Below are 17,626 nucleotides of genomic sequence, written 5' to 3' on the forward strand. Positions count from 1 at the left end.
TAGACTTAGGAATAGTTGTAATGCATGCCTGCCTGAGCCTCTGATTGTAATCTGTAATTTTTCTTTTTTATGAAATAATATCGAGCTCTCTTTCTTTGCTGTTGAATCATCTGTCTCGATTTTTTTTTTTTGATCGCCATCAATCTTTCCTAGAATGATTACTTAGAACTGTCGCCTTTGTGCCGGCCGGTGCACTAATCTTTCCCACAGACGGCGCCAATTGTAGGGTCGATTTTTGTAGCCTAAGCCCAAAGAGATTGGTTATAGGCCCAACGAACCCAGAAAATAAATTTGTAGAGAGTGGGTTGAAGGTTTAGGCGCTGACCGGCCACTTAGAAGCTTGAACATCTTTTTCTTTTATTGAAGAAACACTTGGAACAATTTACAACTAGGAGGTGCTCCTCGGCCCATGGCCGAGGAGGCTTTTCTCCTCCCTTCCTCCCCCCCCCCCAAAACCCCTTTACATTTTGCTTGTCTCTCTTATATACTACTCTCTTCCTCTTCCTGTTGATCGTTCATTGGCCTCTCCTCTGGCCGCCTGTCCATCAGAGGTCGTATCTGTGCTCAAGTGGTTCACTCTGATCGATGTAGCCCTGCCGGGGGTTGCATCCCCATTAATGCGGCCAGAAGGTTAGGTGAAGATTAAGTGCTGAGGTGACAACTGGCTCTGGGTCTGTCCCCCTCCCCTATAGTTATCCTTAGTATGCCGAGGACGAGGGGATCCTCGGCGCGGATCCAAAGAAGGGTTTGCTCCCCAAATTGGTCTTGGGTAATCATCCCTCCTCGGACTGGGCCATTTGGGCCTGGCTTGAAGTGGGCCGTGGCTGTACGATTTCCTGGCCCCACAGCTATTTAACACCACTATTGCTAGTGCTCTAATGTGCTCATTTGGAATTGAGATCATGTGCAATATTCTAAGGATTGCACTTGATGCAATATTCTAAGCATTCAATGGCTAAAATTGAGAGTTGAAAAAATGCCTAAGATTGAAAATTGAAAAAAAAAATAACCTTAAATCTTACTATTGAATAAAAATAAATAAAAATGAAAAAGAAGTAAAAAATTGAAAATGTAAAAAATAAAAATAAAAAAATAAATTGTCGAAGGTAGAGAGGAATTGTCTAGATCTTAATCATCTACCGCCTCATATGTGAAAGGGATTGGGATCCGTTTCAAAATTATTAACTTTAGCACTGTACTAATTTCTGATCGATTCCCAAAATGATATTTGAGAACACGAACACCCCACATGGGCCACATCCCTCACGATCTTTCAGCCACTCCACAAACCGTATCTTCAAGTACTGTGCGTTGACATATATAATATATTCGATTTTGTGGCTGTCTTCAGCTAACTTAATCATTAATTTCTATAGCTTAAAAATATAATATGATACAAAAAGATACAAGACATTAAAATAATAACAAATAAATAAATAAAAATTGATTCATTACACTACTCAAATTTGACAACTATTTAATTGCTCAAAATAACTTTTTCTAATATTACATTACTTGATTTTATCTTGTTTAATCAAACGGAGAGATCAATTAATTTTTTTCAATAAATGCCCCAAATCTTCTAGAGTGAATGAAAGATGTTCCGCTACAATTCCAATGTATTTTTTAGGCTGATATAGCCAGTCTTTCTTCTTAAAAAAAAAAAAAAATAAATTTCTTTCATGTATACTTCCAAGTTCCAATTCATGTACACTATTTTTGAAATCAACAATCCCACTCACTTTCTTCAAAACTCCACACACCACATGCACGTTGCAACTCAGCCCCAAAAGGGAAATGAAGTTACAGTGGGTTCACTCAATGACCTCTGATCTTGAAAAGGAAGAGCAAAGACCAGAGGTCTATTGACAGAAAGTTCTTTACATTTAAATAAAAGCCTGACAGACTAAATACATTCTAAGAAAATAACGCAGGGACTAAAATGAGGAAGATAAGGAAAAAGATAGGGACTTTACACTGTTTATTTTACCATAATTACATCTAAATTATGATCAAACAAGACAAATCAACTTGAAACATAAGGTTCAAAGAGCTTCACACACGGATTTGGATCATACTGCATAATGTAGGCAGCACGTTCAAACTCCTCTCTCAGAACTTTTATGCTGTGCTTATCCACCACTCGACCCAGGTCGTGAGATGTCTGAAAGGGATCCTCTATGCATATCAAATGACGATCATTCCCGATCCTCCTTGTCCAGTCTTTTGCATGCTTGCTGAGCACATTTAAATGGTGAAAGAACACTTGGTGAGTCAGAGGAACAGTCCCAACTTAAGTTTTTTAACTTCAATGAAATTAGACATGATGTTAGATTCAATAAATTTAGACAGCTATTAACAAGCCTTTTCAAAATGTTCAGCCTTTGAAAAACCTATCAGTTTTCTTTATATACAAACCACCCCATTGACAGTAACAGGACCAGCATCATTAATGCCAAAATGGCAAAAACTGAAACTTAATTCCTTAACATATCCAATATACTTTTCCAATGATAATTGAGTGACTGCAAAAGCAATCAATAGTATATATATCATAGATAAACACTCAAAAGCATACATATGAATCACACCTTCACATGTAAGAAAGAACTTGAGGAAAGGATTAAATTTAGGGGCAACATGCTGCAAGAGCTTTTGGGAAATGGTGGAGGAATATATGTAATGATTCTTGTTTATAAACACAGAGCCACAAGAAGATTAAAATATATATATATATATATTAAAATATACAAGCTACCATAATTTGTATCCAACCTGAGTATGCTTCCTGTACGAACAGATATGACAGAATTTGCATAATCATGACGATATGCCCAATAATTAAAAAACGCCCACACCAGCTGAGAAATAGTTTCCTTGTTACAAGATCCAAAATTGCGTAGTACTTCAACTTGATCAAAGAAAGCACATTCAATATCATCTATGGTTGCAGAGTATGTAGTCTCCATTTCCTGAAAGTGTATAAACCAAGCAACAAATTAGAGAATTGGGTGACTAAGTCCACGATAGAAAGTACTTTTGACATAGGAGGAGCCAACATGTCAAATACCATATAGTTTATGTCCCTTTTTGTTAACTACCATATGGTTTCCTGGAATTTAAGGTTGTAGCAAGTTACAAATGAGCAACAAAAATGTTCAAAACCAGTTCTCAGATACCCTATTTGGTCATATGGAAGCCTAAAATATAATAAAGAAATGCAATACAACAAAATATAAAAAATGATGCAGCAACCACCGATTGCACAAAGAAATGCACATGAGGGGAGCTTTTGTTTTCAGTGTCATGATAATATAGGTTTCATGTTTGAAAATTCTGACAAAAACTTTATGTCTAAAGTAAAATTCTTTCGGTTTGAGTAAAAAAAAAAAAAAAAAGACATTATTTTAGTAATGTAATTGAATATAAAATAACAGTGGTATACCAGATATAAAAGCAATTATTATTTAAAACAGAGAAGCATAAGCTCATATATAGCAAAAACTCTATTTTGCACAAGACAATCTTTACAGGGTATTGTTCATTACATGGAAGCAACGTCCCACAAACATAGAAGATTGTCTGAACAGAACACAGCAGTATGAATGGAGAAGGTTCACAGGTTTCAGCCTCTACTTGACATCATGCGGTTTAGTTTCTCATAATTACATTTGTTGCTAAGCAGTCAAAGTCTCCTTTTCCTTGTGTTAAGATTGAATCATCAACACATGATAAAGCCAAACAAGGAGTTTAGCAAATGATTGGCAACACTTGTAGGTAAAACCTCCATTGAAGTCCAAAAACAAATTATACAATGACAAAGAAATTAAAAAGAATCACCAATAAAATAAAATAAAAAATAAAAAAATCAGTTTGTGTTTATTATTTAGTAACTAGTAAGACACGATAATAAATTTTTAAAACATAAAGCACGCTAATAGAAACATGTCAGTAAATAAATATGGTACAACATATGCATTGAGTACTTGAACTATTTAAGAACACACACCTGTAAGCAGGGAAGGATAGCAGGCCTGCGCTGTTGTAAGAAATGAATGCACATTAGGACATACCTGAAATGAAAACAGCATAAGAGTTTTTCTTTAAAAATGTAGCAAAGGGCACATAAAAATAAGAATAATTTTCATCACAGCTGTGTCTATTGACTGTGATTTAAAAAAGAAAATGTGATTGTCTAGATCCTACCTAAATAGGTAAGTTCTTGTGCTTTTCATCATACTAAAAGAAGGCCAAGTAGTCTCACAATGACCAATGTGTTTGGACCCATCTACGTATATATCTACCCACTAAAAATAATAATAATAATAATAATAATAAAACTGATTGAGGTGGAGAAATGCTTAGGGAATCCACCAAGAGCTGATATACATGTTGGGGCATTATTCCAACACAAAAGCTTAAACCAATGGGTTTTGATACAACTATGTATATCAACTACTCACTTTAAAACTTCCTTGATGTGGGACTCAACACTCAAGTCGCTCGCAACAAATCCCTTACTCACGTGTGAGTTTCTACTCCCCCCTTTGCACAAGAGTCCTTGACACAATCAAGAGTTGCACCAAATGCAGGGCCAATAAAGGCAACGTGCTGTAACTGCCCAAACATGTCAGGACCAAGACACTTGTGGAACATGAAGACGAACCATAAATTCTAGTACCAATTTGGTAGGAGAGAGAGATCCCTAGAAAGTCCACCAAGAATCTGTTGATATACATGTTGGGACATTACTCCAACCCAAAAGGTTAATCTAATGGGTTTGGCCCTAACTTTGAATATCAATTAGTCTCTTCACTTTACCTTGTGGGAATCAACACCCACACGTGCACTCACAACACAACAGTTGCTCAATTTTTAAGTGGTAAATTTCAGAAATACATGGAAATCTTACAGCTAACTTACGCATAGCTAGATAGGGTTCCTTGGTATGTTTCATTGACTCCCCTTGACTTTGCCCAATGTTTCACAATAAAAGCCAACTGCCGTAATCTCACATCTATTTGAGCGTAATCTCGAAGAAGTTTAGTATTTATGACAGCCAAAATGTTGTTAATGCATATGTCACAGGAAATTCCAGTCACTGGATCCATAAGCTTTACTATGGGGACCCTAGCACGGGTCAGTGCCTGTAAACAAAACCTGAATTAAGCACCAACAAAGATATTTGCTTTAAATTGAAGACAAATGAGAGCATGATTCCAACAAATAATGTATTAAATTTGATTTCCCCAGCCACCCTGCACTTGAGACAAATATATTGTTATAATCTGCTTTTCTAGTCCATTTTGTATTAGCTAATCTCAATCAGTGGTATTGTCCAAGCTAGAGTTTTTTGGAAAAATCATAAATAAAAGAAGTAGAAGAAGATTTTGATGGACAAGACCATGCCAAAGAAAAGGAATTTTTAAGGAAAAATAGCATAAAACAGTTTACATACTATTGCGTTTACACCACCATCACTGAAAAGATGAAAATGAATCTTATTTTAATGACACAATAGGATGTAGGCTTGAAACCAAAACTAAACAATTTTGTAGAATAAACAAGAAAACCTAGACAATGAGTGACACAGGGCATTAAAGAGTCACTTCATTGGTGAGCCAAAGCCCATATATTCTAATGCACCCTGCATCCACATATAGTGTCAAAGCCTAATGGACTCATCTAAAACATCAAAAATTGAAGAAAATTTGATTGATGCAACCTAACCTGAATGGCCAATGTGGTATTTTACCAACCCCTCAATGCAATAAAGATTCCCAATAATGAAATGATGCAGGAGACAGATTTTTATTTTAATTTAGTATTATTCATTTCTGCAAGTCAATTGTATATTTATGTTTTAGGTCCTAGTAGTTTATTAGGCTATTAGTATTTTAATATTTGGAAGCAAGGTTAACATCATAGTTAGGCAATTAGGGTTTTCTATGCCAATTAGAATTAGGGTTCAGTTTTTCTATATAAGCAAACTAGTGTGCTCCTTAGGGAGATGAATTAGAGATGAATGAAAAGTTGCCTTTTGGTATCCTTAGTTTGGTGCCAACTCTAGACTCCTGCCAACCCTAGGTGCTGGCTCCAAGTGATTTTCTTCACTTGGTGTTGTGTTATGATCCTAGTGTTCCATATGGATTAAATATAAGCTTAACCATATGTTTATAAGCTTTTGGGCACCCTCCCCTTACCAGCCAGTTTTCAAGGGTGAGTTCTACCTATGGGTTCCTAACATTTGGTATCAGAGCTAACCACCACGTCACTGAAAGGCTAGATTAAAATTATTGATAAGTGAGTGGAGCCACTGCAAAGCATGGTGGTATGCTATGATCCTAGTGTCCTATATGGATTAAGTATAAGCTTGACCATGTGTTTATAAGCTCTTGGGCACCCTCCCCTGCCCTTGCAAGCCGGTTTTTGGTTGTCCTGCGTCATAATAACAGCATCTTCAACATTTCATGCAATTTCATGCCACCAACACCTTATGGCAGTTTATATATTCAGAGTTCAGCCATCACTGAGCTCATCACTATAACCAGTTTTCTCCCCAAGCATCTACATGTCTTGTAGATGTTTCCACATCAGGATAAACTGTGTTCATTAAGATATGAAAAAAGCATCTACATGTCTTGTAGACGTTTCCACAGTTGGCCTTGGAAATTATGAGTTACTTTGAGAAGCTACATATGGCTTGTGTTTGGGCACTGTAGATAGAGTCTAGGTTGGATAGAATTAACATATCCAATGTTTGGCATGACCATTAGGATTAGATATAACAATCCCTTTGGATCATTTAGTTCCCCAAAGGGATCTTTTAATCCTTGCTTTAGCATACTATTCCCTGAAACAATCACATAGAAAACCCAATTCCCAAAAAGCAGCAGCAGTTACCAAACAAAAATCAAAATCAAGTGCAGCCAAGAGAATAAAGGGAAAACCCCCAAGATTGGTCAAGTATGAAAGTAACAAAGTTGTCATGTCTATGAAACAATACCAAAATAAGCACTTTATGGAATTTAAAAGCCTTAAGGGTGTGCGGAATGGATCGAAATTTTAAAAACTGATGAACAGATGAACAAAAACTAAATCACTCATAGCCAGGAAAAAAATTTCTTTCAGCAAGTTGGTCGAGTAGGAGTCAAGCAAGTTGCAGCTTCTATGGAAACATTGTCATGATAATTATTGACCACCAAGAGTATAAGAACATTGCAACCAGTTAGGTTATGTTGCGAAATCAAATAATGTAAGATTGAACTTTTATCAAAACCGAAAGTTATAATGCATAAATAATTTAAAATAAATAATGAAACTTGTTTCTAATTTCTTGAAACTTTTCAAAACTGAGCTTTAATCTAGTATTTTAAATTTCTTAAAAACTTTGGTAGTATTAACTTAGATTAAACAATTTTAATAATTTTAATGTAACTAATGGCGTGCTACATGGTGAAAGTATGATGTGTAATATTTACATTCAACCACATATGCAAGGAAAGGGTTTTACACCAACTTTTAGTATATAGTACAGGTCTTTTAGTGTGCATTAAATTATACAAAATTTTATTACATATATTCAAAAGAAAAAACTTGAAACAGCATTCAAAACTCTAGAAGTAAGTAATTACAGCAATTATGTATTATTCTAAACATTCAAATTAGTACACAGAAATGCAAGAGTTTAGACGTGCAAGGAAATCCAAAAGTAGCATATGTATCTAAAGAGTCACAGCTCATGTAGCAAATAAAATCTATCCAAAGAAATGCTTCAAATCTATATCTAATTTTCACTTGCGTTTATCCAGTCCACCATGGAGTTGAATGGCCAAACAATATTCATGACGTAATTGCCAAAGGTCCAAGAAGAGTGAATTGGTCATCAGAATTAATCAATTCTAATATAAGAAAGCACTAAAAAGATAAACTTTATTCATTTTTGCCCAGCAACAAATGAACAATGAAAATAGGGTATGAAGAATTTTACTTTAGAAGGTGATATTAAATTCAGGTTCTTTTATCACGCCCGGAGAGCATTTTCATCATCTAAGTTAAAAAACAAGGCCTATGTAGCAAAACTACTTTAACTAAGTTACCTAAAAACTGGGCTACAAATGTAACACCACATACAATGACAAACACACTGCAAAATAGTTTCCATTATGTAAATCTTAAAAGCTCCTATTCTTTAATAATCAGAAAGACAGCAATCTGAAATACCTGCACATTCTGGAGATTATCTGACTGCAAAATATCTGCCAACCTTAATAAGATCTCAGACTTGTTAATATCTGCATCCTCAATTGCAAGACACACATCAATATCGCTTTTAGAAACTCCAAATGAGTTTGCACACGATCCATAAAGATAGAGGCGAGCTTTAGGCCATTCTTTGCAAACTAATTTCTCCAATAACGTTAACAATTGCTTCTGCTTCGCCTTCTCTTCCTCTGCAGGTATTAGTGAGTCATAAATTGCAAGAAAAGGAGCATTTAATCTGTCTATGTCATTACGACATAGCATCTGTCTTTTCAATATTCTCATCCTTTGGCTAAGTAGCCGTTGACCTCTGCTATCTGACCTGACATCCTGATAACAAAAACTGCAAGTCAATTCCACATTTAAACCTTTTAATTCTTTTAATCAACTTTCCACACAAAATGTAATTTTCAGGCACTAACAACTTCAACTTCTTTTCCCTTAAAGATGTCCCATGTGAAATATGCAATGATTTACATTTTTATCACTAGCAATTGCTAACTTGCAGAACAAAGTTATATGGAAGCCAAAAATTCAAAACCTTAATCATTCATAAACCATGTTTATATCATTGATCTCTATTCAAATATCAGTTTCTTCAAATATACAATGATTTACAATGAAATATGCTATGATTTACAATTTTTGTCGCTAAAAATTGCTAATTTGCACAGCAGTAAAAATTCCACAGAAGTTAATGGAAGCTAAAAATTCAAAACCTTAATCATTCCTACACCATATTTATATCATTGATCTCTATTCAAATATCAGTTTCTTCAAACTTAACCTGTAAATTCCACAAATTCTTATAACCCATATTACCAATAGAAAGATACAGAAGGAAAAACAAATAGTCAACCTTCTCACGAGAACTGCGAAGTGGGGTTGATTCATTCTTGTCGTCGGATTCATCCTCAAGCAACAAAGAATCCACAAGCTTTTCGCCAAAATCGTCTACTTCATGACTTCCCTCCTCCTTCAACTTATTTCGACCCCCATAACTATTGCCATCCCTAAATTCACCAATCTCACTACGCAAATTGGACGTGGACTCTTCAATATCCGGAGCAGATACGGAATGAAGCTTACTCCCCGTTGGCGGCCCCGGGTGGTCAAGCTGTCTACTGAGGCCCAATTCTTCAAATGACAATGTCCTTATTCTCTCATTATTAGCTTCTAAAGAAACATCACTACCACTCATGTCACTGTAATTAGCCCTTTCCTTACCCACATTGTGCTCTAACTCTATCCCTCTCATCCTATTCCCTGAATCCCAATTCCCTTTTCCCCTCGGACTGCTTGGAAAGCCCGGTGGAGGCATAGACCTATAGTTCCCACTCTGGAACTGCTTTCCCAACTCACCCCCTCGAGCATCATGATTCCCAGGCCGAAAAGAACTCGAATTTGGATTGGAATTGGAATTCACCCGGGGCTCGAATTGCCAATTCCTTTCCAACCCATTATAGGTCCTGGTCCCCAAACCCGGTTCCCGGTCGCTGAAAGCAGTGAGCTTTGAACTATGGAAAGAATTCTGAGAATTCCCAGATAATAATAAACCCTCAGGGCTTAGAATATCGCTGGGCAAAGTACCAAACTTGAGCTTGGGTTCTTGCTGATTCTGTTTTTGCTGTTGCTGTTGCTGTTGCTGTTGCTGGTGGTGGTGGAGAATGAAATTCTCGATTCCTAATCTTCTGGAATCGTCGCCGAAGAGATTGTGGTTTCCGGGAAACTGATTCCGAGGAGGAGGAGGAGGGAAAGGGTTTTGTGCGAACCCTGGGAAGTTCGAGAGGAAAGGTTGTGGGGGAGGAGGAGAGAAAGAGTGGGGCCAAGGTGGTGGAAGAGGATACGGAAGATCGGGACCGTTGGAATTCGACGGCCATGGTGGTGGCCCCAAAGGGAGGGTGGGACCCACCGCTGCCACGGCCGGATCAACGGTCAGAGACCTTTGCTGCTGCTGTGGCGGAGCTTGGGGTTGCTGTTGTTGTTGGGTGATGTGGTGGTGGTGGTGCTGCTGCTGCTTCTGCTTTTGGAGGAGGGAGAGTAGGAATTCACCGCCGTTCGCTGCTGAAGGAGGCGGCGCGTCACCTCCAGCGCCGGACATTGCGCGTGGACTTTAGTGAAGCCTCTACACTGGAGAGAGAGAGAGAGATAGAGAGAGAATAGAGAGACCAGAGTAAAGACTTCGAAGATTGAGAGACAGTTTATTGAGAAATGGAATACTTTTGTTTTTTCGAATTGAAAAAAAAAAAAAAAAAAAAATAAAGCAAAGAAGTCTATAACATGAACGGTGATTTCCAATGAATTAATAGATTTGCAATTATTAAAAAAATCATAAGGGAATCTTTGGTGTAAGTATTCCGATCCCATATGGGGTGTGAGTGTTCTAATTGGAAACTTGTTGGTTGCTGTTTCTAATACCCATTTAGACCTGACAAACGGGTTGGATTTATTAGGTTCGGGTTAGATTGAATTTGAATATAAAAAAAATAAAAAATAAAAAAATCGTCCCAAACGGTTATAAAATCCCTGTGAACCGGATATTTGTTCAAAATAACACATATTTTCAAACAATTTTGTTAATTAGTAAAGTTTTCAAATTATTTAGTAAACTAGCATTTCAAGTCTAACAAACTCAAGTTTATATAGCAAATCGATTCTCTAACATTTGTGTTTGGGGTGGAACTCAAGTTTGAAAGACTTGAGTTCCAATTCTTGCAAAAAGACATGTTCCCATTCTTCTCTCTTTTTTCTTTTTCCAGACCAAATCAAGGATTTAGAATATATATACCCAAACCTAAAGGCTAAGCCATGGAAGTTCAAAGAGCAGGTGGTGGCCATGGAAGTTGAGATCGGGCCACTGTTGATGGTGGCGATGATTGTCAGAGCCTTCGATTCGAACAGAGGGATCTGGGTTTGCTATCTTTCTGGGTTGCTGTCTTTAGTTTTCTAGTTTGCTTCTTGCTTTGTTCTGGTGTCTTGGGTTTCTTGCTTCGTTCTAGTGTTTTGGGTTTTTTGCTTCATTCTGGTTCTGGTGTTTTAGGTGTTTTCGTGTTTGTTTCAAGGAAATCGAGTCACTTAGGCTCGAGTTCTAACAACAAAATCAAGATTTTTAGACTCGATATGTTAGTTTCCTAAATAGTTTAGAAACGTTGCTAACTAATGAAATTATTTGGAAATTAGTGCTAGTTTGCAATTTTTCCTATGTGAACCTCTCATTGCCTTTACCTGACTATTGACCTGTATTTCTTCACATGTAAAAACATAGTATAAAGGGTTGAGTCAAACTAATTCAATTTCACCTCCTCTTTTTTTTGTTTTTGTTTTACAATGCAAATGATTTAATAAAAATATTTATATTTGCTGTGAAGAAGTAAAAACTTGTTACATTTGCCAAAGGCTTTGTAACTGAATTGACACCTCCCTATATACAAAGTGTTTGGAGGTCCAGGTGAGAAAGGGTTCAAGCTGTGGGGTTAGCAGCATGTACATTAATAAAGAATTTTTTTTTTTTTTTTTGAACAATGTAAAAAATTGTAAAATTGTGACTTTCTCACTATTTGCCATGATAGTTTGTTAAAGCCATAACCTAACATAAATGTTTTGAAAGGAAAGAAGAAGAAGATCTAGTTTATGTCAAAATTGAAATTATTAATACACTGTTTACTATTTATCTCAATGCATGTGTCCTACGTAATTTACTATTGTTACATTTTTAATTTATGCTTGGCAATGGCTTCACATATTTGAATGTGACTGAAAGCCCCAAATACTGATAATTTAGGTTAATAATGACTATTTTGTGGTATTAATTAAGCACAAAATTGAGCCAATGCATGAAAATCTCTATGTTTAGTAGGGGTGCACTTTGTGTAGTCTCTCAAACCATTGGATTTCCTCTTGTTGATACCCATTTTTGAAAAAAAGGGTCCAACTGCAGAAATGCCCAATAGTAAGCAAAAAAAGAAGAAGAAGATGTAAAAGTAAATAAAATAAAAATAAATGGACCATAAAAGCCCAAAGAGAAAAGAAAGAAAGAAATAAAGCCCAGTGGGCCAGCATGGCAAGAAATGGTAGCAAGTAGACCCACAGGCACAATAAGTAAAAAGTAAGGTGGAAGCCAATGGGCCACAAAAGCTAATGAGGAAGAAAGAAAAGAAGGAAAGCTCAATAGGCCGGTCTGGCAAGAAATCATGATATTACAAATTTCTATATAAACTTTATAAACTAATATAACAATTATTGTGATTGTTTTTATAACATAATAAATGTAGGTCTAAAACTCTAAATTACTTTTTTTATTCTTTATTCTTTTTTTGTAATTTATGATAATTTCATTAATTTATAAAGGTTATTTAGTAAAAATTGTAATATTCTTAACATCGTTCTAAAATATGTCAAAATTTAGGAATCATTTTTTTTTTTTAACTAAAGTTATTACAAATTTTACAATACCTGTTCTTACATATGAAAACATTGAACACTAGTGATGATGAGGAGATGATAGTGATAATACCTAGGTGAGTGAGCTGGTCATCTCAATTTTCGCTTTGAATATTATGAATAAGTCACTAGGCACTAAAATTAAGAAAATTAAAATAGGCACGTAGTACAAAATTAGACAATAATTAGTGTCGGGGGTAAAAGCCCAGACATATCTATTGGGCTAGGGGCCCTGTCTTGAGGAGTACTGTATGTCCGAAGAGTAATAGCGGGTCAGGGTAGAATTCATCTGAACGTAACTAACCCAAAAGTGTAGGAAGAGTAGCATCCGAAGACGTCACCTTTTGTCCGAAAAGGTTTCACTCCTTGGACGCAAACAGTCTTGACCCAGCCAACGAATGGAAGGTCCGAATGGACTCTCTGGCAATCCCAACGACAAAGACAAGCTCTGAGCATGTCTGGGGATGATTAGAACGAGAAAATATCTCAAGGAAAAGCTGCCACCACCGCATTAAATGCACTGCAACTGCTTTTCTGGCAGCATTAATGTGGAGAAGACCCCTGAACAGTGTAATCTCAGCTACTACCACTCACGGAGGGGTAAAGAGAATACCTGATGGGACATGCACTCAAGTGAATGCTTAGATGAAGAACAAGTGGAGATGAAGATGATGGGAGAGGGTGCTATATAAGCAGAAGAGCTCTCTGATAATAGGGATCGAAAAAATAGTGGAGAGAAGGAGGAGATAATTTTACTGTAGCTCCAAGAGTTGTAATCATCTTTCATTCAATAACATATCTCTTCGGGCACACATTTGTCAGGAAAGATGAGCATGATCTTGTGTTAATGAATCCTTAAACATTATAACCAATCACTGTTTAATTCGCAACTAGCCTAGCTTTTTCGCCACTCTCTACAAATTCATTGTCTTGGGTTCATTGGGCTCGTAACCCACCCTTCTTGGGCCTGGGCCACCAAATCAAACCCTACAATTAGAAATTAATTTGGATTCTAATTGCGTAGTTGACACACTTGAAACCTATGTGGCTAATAAAATAATATTAAAAAATTCAATTAATATCAAAACATGCCACATCAGCATTTGGAAAAAATTCAAATAAATAAAATGAAAAAAAGAATCAAGATTTTATTTTCTTTTTTCTTACTTTCTTAGTAACCAAACACAACAATAAACATTAAAAAAAATTCTATATATCCATTGCTATCAAGCTTCTTTAGTCGTTTCCGAAACTCTAAGATGCAAATATTTTTGAAAGAAATAATCACAAAAGGTGAAAAGGAAAAAAAAAAAAAAATCAATGTAAACATTAGTGAATCATATAGCAAGCTTATCATGACATCAGAGAAATAAATTAGCCCATCATGAACATTCATAAATTGCTCTAGCCTCCATGCTACTATGTTATTCTTTGAACCCCCCCCCCCCCCTCTCTCTCTCTCTTACATAGCAATTTTGTTCAATAAATTACATTTGCCCCCTTAAAAGATTATAAAAAAATTTATCAATCTAAAATCTATAAAAAAAAAATTAACAAGTCCAAAAAAATTTGCCTAACAACAAAAATTACCAATAACAAAGCTTAAAAAAAAAATTAAGTCCAATTAACTAATTTTACCCAAAACAAACAATCTAGCCCTTTAAATAACTATAAACAAAATAATTTTGCTCTTACCCAACAAACACACGAAAAAGAGAAAAAGAAAACCCTAAGCGGCTAAGTAGCCTAACCGAGAGAGGAGAAAGTAAGAAAATATAACTTGAAGCCCGAAGGATTGGAGAGGCAACAACACAACAACAATAAAACCAGAGGCCAGAGCCATTGCATGCAACTAGCAGCGGAGCTGCTATTCCTAACTCCAAGTCCTGACTCCAATATCCCTAATGCTAGTAAAAGAATTGTCATGAGCTTTCCCCACAAGTAGACACAATGCTTAAACAACTTCATTCAATAAAAAACTTCATTCAATATCTAACTTCCAAGGTCAATGTGTAGTAAATGATTTCCTATTCAATTTGAAGCTTATAGAAAAGAACTCATTGTTGTGTATGTATATATATATATATATAAAAGAGTACTCATTGTTAAACCTCAGCTTAAGTTTACAAAATTGTTCAAATACCTAAACAAATATATTCCCGCCATTCCTATTACTAAGCAAATGGTTACCTTTAACAAAATAATAAAATAATACGAAAACAAATGCACGACAAGAGGGATGACTTTTTAACTTCTGCTCCAGCACAATAGAAATAGAAACTTGATTTACTTCAGAGTTTCAAACCGGTAATTATGAAATGGAGAGGATTCAGAGTTTCAGGAGGGGACTCTAATCTGGTTTGATTGCCCTCCTTTTCTGTTGTACAAACTGAGTTGGTAATTTGATAATACCACTGTCGTTTAACACCAAAAATAAAAATACATTAGCAACAATTGAAGTATTGAACTCATCATGGTTTGTTTTCAGTATCTACGATGAAGTGTCTAATAATTTCCACAATATAATTCATCCATTCCGGGTCTACAATCTCCATCGCATGGAACCCTGAATCGTGGAACATCGCGTCGATCTGGACCTCATGCCTCATTAACATGGTTACAAAATCCTGCTGCCGATCTAACATGGCGTCCCCATAGAACCCAATCACAAGGCACCTACAGAGCTTGTTGATGGCGCTCGTGTGCGGGCCCTCCACTGTCGGATTGCAATACCAATGGTCCCGATTTTCACCTTTTGGTAATGAGAACTCCCAAACCAAATCTTGTGCACACAAGGGAAAGACAGGGTCCGCACAATTTTGCAGCTCGGAGCTCGTCCTTTCCATGCCACCGAACACGGGTTGGTTCATTATATTCCCAACAATCTTCAAGGGCTCCAACTCCATTCTCGCTGCTTCTAACGCAGTGAAAAATGCTATGTTCCCACCACAACCACATCCATGCAGAAAACACCTTGAAATATCTCCGTAATCTTTTATCCAATGCTCACCGTTTGGATTGAGTGCCTGTTCTTTCACCCAAAGAATCGCGTCCAAGGCATCATGGTATTGCTCTGGAAGCTTATTTTCTGGAGCAAGGCGGTACTCAACGGAGACAACGATAGCAGGAACTTGGCATGCGAGCTTCGAGGTTAGTATATAGGTCTTGTCAGTGTCCCAGAAGGAAAGGAACCAAAGCGAACGGGGGTAGTAAATTATGATGGGAATCCTTGTGCCATCATTGGGAGGCAATTTGATTGTTGGCATGTGGATTCGGACGCGGGTTTTCTTTTCAGCATTGAGGGTCTGATCCTTGAAAACCACGGGATCGTCAGGAGAGGCCACGGGGTTTGCTTTTGGTAACTTCACAAATCGAGTGAGAGTGCCATCAGAGTTCAGAGCAATGTGAAGGTGTTCGTAGGGATCTATATCTGACGACATAAGTTATGATGATATCAATAATTTGCTTGTTTAATAATATGTGGTAGATTATGTAGAAGAATTTTGAGTTTTCTACTTGGTGTTATAAATTTCTAGGTGCATGAAAATTTTGATGATCAACCCAGGTACAAATCCAGGCTCTGGAATTTGGAATGTAAGGTAGTTCCAGAAATACACACTGAGATTTCCCCCCACCTTGTGGATAAGATAAAAATGTCATTTTGTTTCTTTGTTTTTTGTTAATTCGCATTGGTTTTTGGTTAATTTGCAACAACTTTGATTTCATGCTTCCATATATATACGTTAGCAACAACAATTTCTAAAAGTAGCATATTAAATTAACAAAGAAGAATCTTGTGGTGCCAGTGTTTAAACTTAAAACCGAGATGAAAGAATAGAATTGAGACTCAAATTAATCCAAATTCTCATTGGAATGAAGTAATTGATGCACTGTTTGTTTATGCACAAACAGAGTAGGCAACTAATACCAACAACCTAACAATCTCCTAACGCCTACAAAACAGTAATAACAGGGACCCCACTACAACGAGGCACTAATCAACTGCTTAGGGGTATAAGGAGGTAAGGGTCGGGGTTCAACTCTTCCGAAAGAAGTTTTATACACATATATACTTAGATTAAGTTAGAGTAAGATTTTTATCTCGTATCAATATATATATCATACACTAAGCTACTTGTAGTTTAGCAATATGTGATACTAAAACTACATGTCGTGTAATGACTTATGGAGTAAACAATTACTTCAACCCAAGGGAGTCGCTGGTATATACCGTACTTGCAAGCAAATTGGTACATATAACTTCCTGTTTCGTACCAGAAAAAATACCGGCTGTACTGGCCATGTACCAGTTGTACCGGCCAATTTCGGGCAATACCGGTCGGTACCGAGTGTACCGGCCGGTATGGAAAAAAGTTTATTTATTTATTTATTATTATTATTATTTTTTTTTAAGTTTTGTAATTTTTGAATTTTTGTTAGAGTAGAATGGTAACTTATTTGCATTAACTTATTAGTATTATTTATTTTCTTAGTATGCAATGGTAACTTTTAAGCTTTCTATTTTTTATATTGTGTTTTTTTTTTCCCTTTTAATTGATACTAAAGTCTAAAACCATGAATAATTAGTTTTGAATTGAGGAAATGTTTTATGCTAAACTTTTATATTTATTATAATATATATATATATACACACACACACACACACACATACATATATACATATATATATATATTATTTATAAATATAAAAAATAGCGGTGAACTCGAAACGGTACACTGGTATTGACTGGTATCCGAAATATATCGTACCGCTAGCCAAACCAGTACAGCCTTCGGTATGTTATTGACTCCCTTGCTTCAACCATGATTTCCAGCTTTGATCACTGATCTTATCTTGTATCATCAATAAAACAATTCTCTAATAACCAACAGCAATTTAGCTCATGGTTTTTTTACTTCCTCT

General features: G+C 36.2%; 2 protein-coding genes across 2 annotated transcripts; both read right to left on the reverse strand.

Annotated features, from left to right (window-relative positions):
* Positions 1 to 1,742: 1,742 nt before the first annotated feature.
* Positions 1,743 to 10,495, reverse strand: LOC112039824 (UTP:RNA uridylyltransferase 1). The gene is made up of 6 exons (XM_024072730.2): positions 9,122 to 10,495; positions 8,224 to 8,592; positions 4,924 to 5,147; positions 4,010 to 4,073; positions 2,776 to 2,972; positions 1,743 to 2,237 (listed from the first exon to the last, which is right to left on the reverse strand). Exons 1-6 carry the CDS (start codon positions 10,361 to 10,363, stop codon positions 2,027 to 2,029), a joined length of 2,307 nt encoding a protein of 768 aa, XP_023928498.1. The 5' UTR covers positions 10,364 to 10,495; the 3' UTR covers positions 1,743 to 2,026.
* Positions 10,496 to 15,173: 4,678 nt separating this feature from the next.
* On the reverse strand, positions 15,174 to 16,142 carry LOC112039801 (probable carboxylesterase 9). Its single transcript, XM_024072707.1, has one exon. The coding sequence runs from the start codon at positions 16,140 to 16,142 to the stop codon at positions 15,174 to 15,176; it is 969 nt and encodes a 322-aa protein (XP_023928475.1).
* Between the last annotated feature and the right edge of the window lie 1,484 nt (positions 16,143 to 17,626).

Source organism: Quercus suber, unplaced genomic scaffold, assembly GCF_002906115.3.
Source record: "Quercus suber isolate HL8 unplaced genomic scaffold, Cork oak 2.0 scaffold_84, whole genome shotgun sequence".
Lineage (NCBI taxonomy): Eukaryota > Viridiplantae > Streptophyta > Magnoliopsida > Fagales > Fagaceae > Quercus > Quercus suber.

Excerpts from the sequence above, each read along its gene's own strand:
- LOC112039824 (XM_024072730.2), bottom strand. The coding sequence starts at position 10,363 with ATGTCCGGCGCTGGAGGTGACGCGCCGCCTCCTTCAGCAGCGAACGGC. Across the intron at positions 8,593-9,121 it reads TTCGCAGTTCTCGTGAGAAG|GATGTCAGGTCAGATAGCAG; the intron begins GTTGACTATTTG and ends TTTTGTTATCAG. Across the intron at positions 2,238-2,775 it reads CGTACAGGAAGCATACTCAG|CAAGCATGCAAAAGACTGGA; the intron begins GTTGGATACAAA and ends AAATGTGCTCAG.
- LOC112039801 (XM_024072707.1), bottom strand. The coding sequence starts at position 16,142 with ATGTCGTCAGATATAGATCCCTACGAACACCTTCACATTGCTCTGAAC.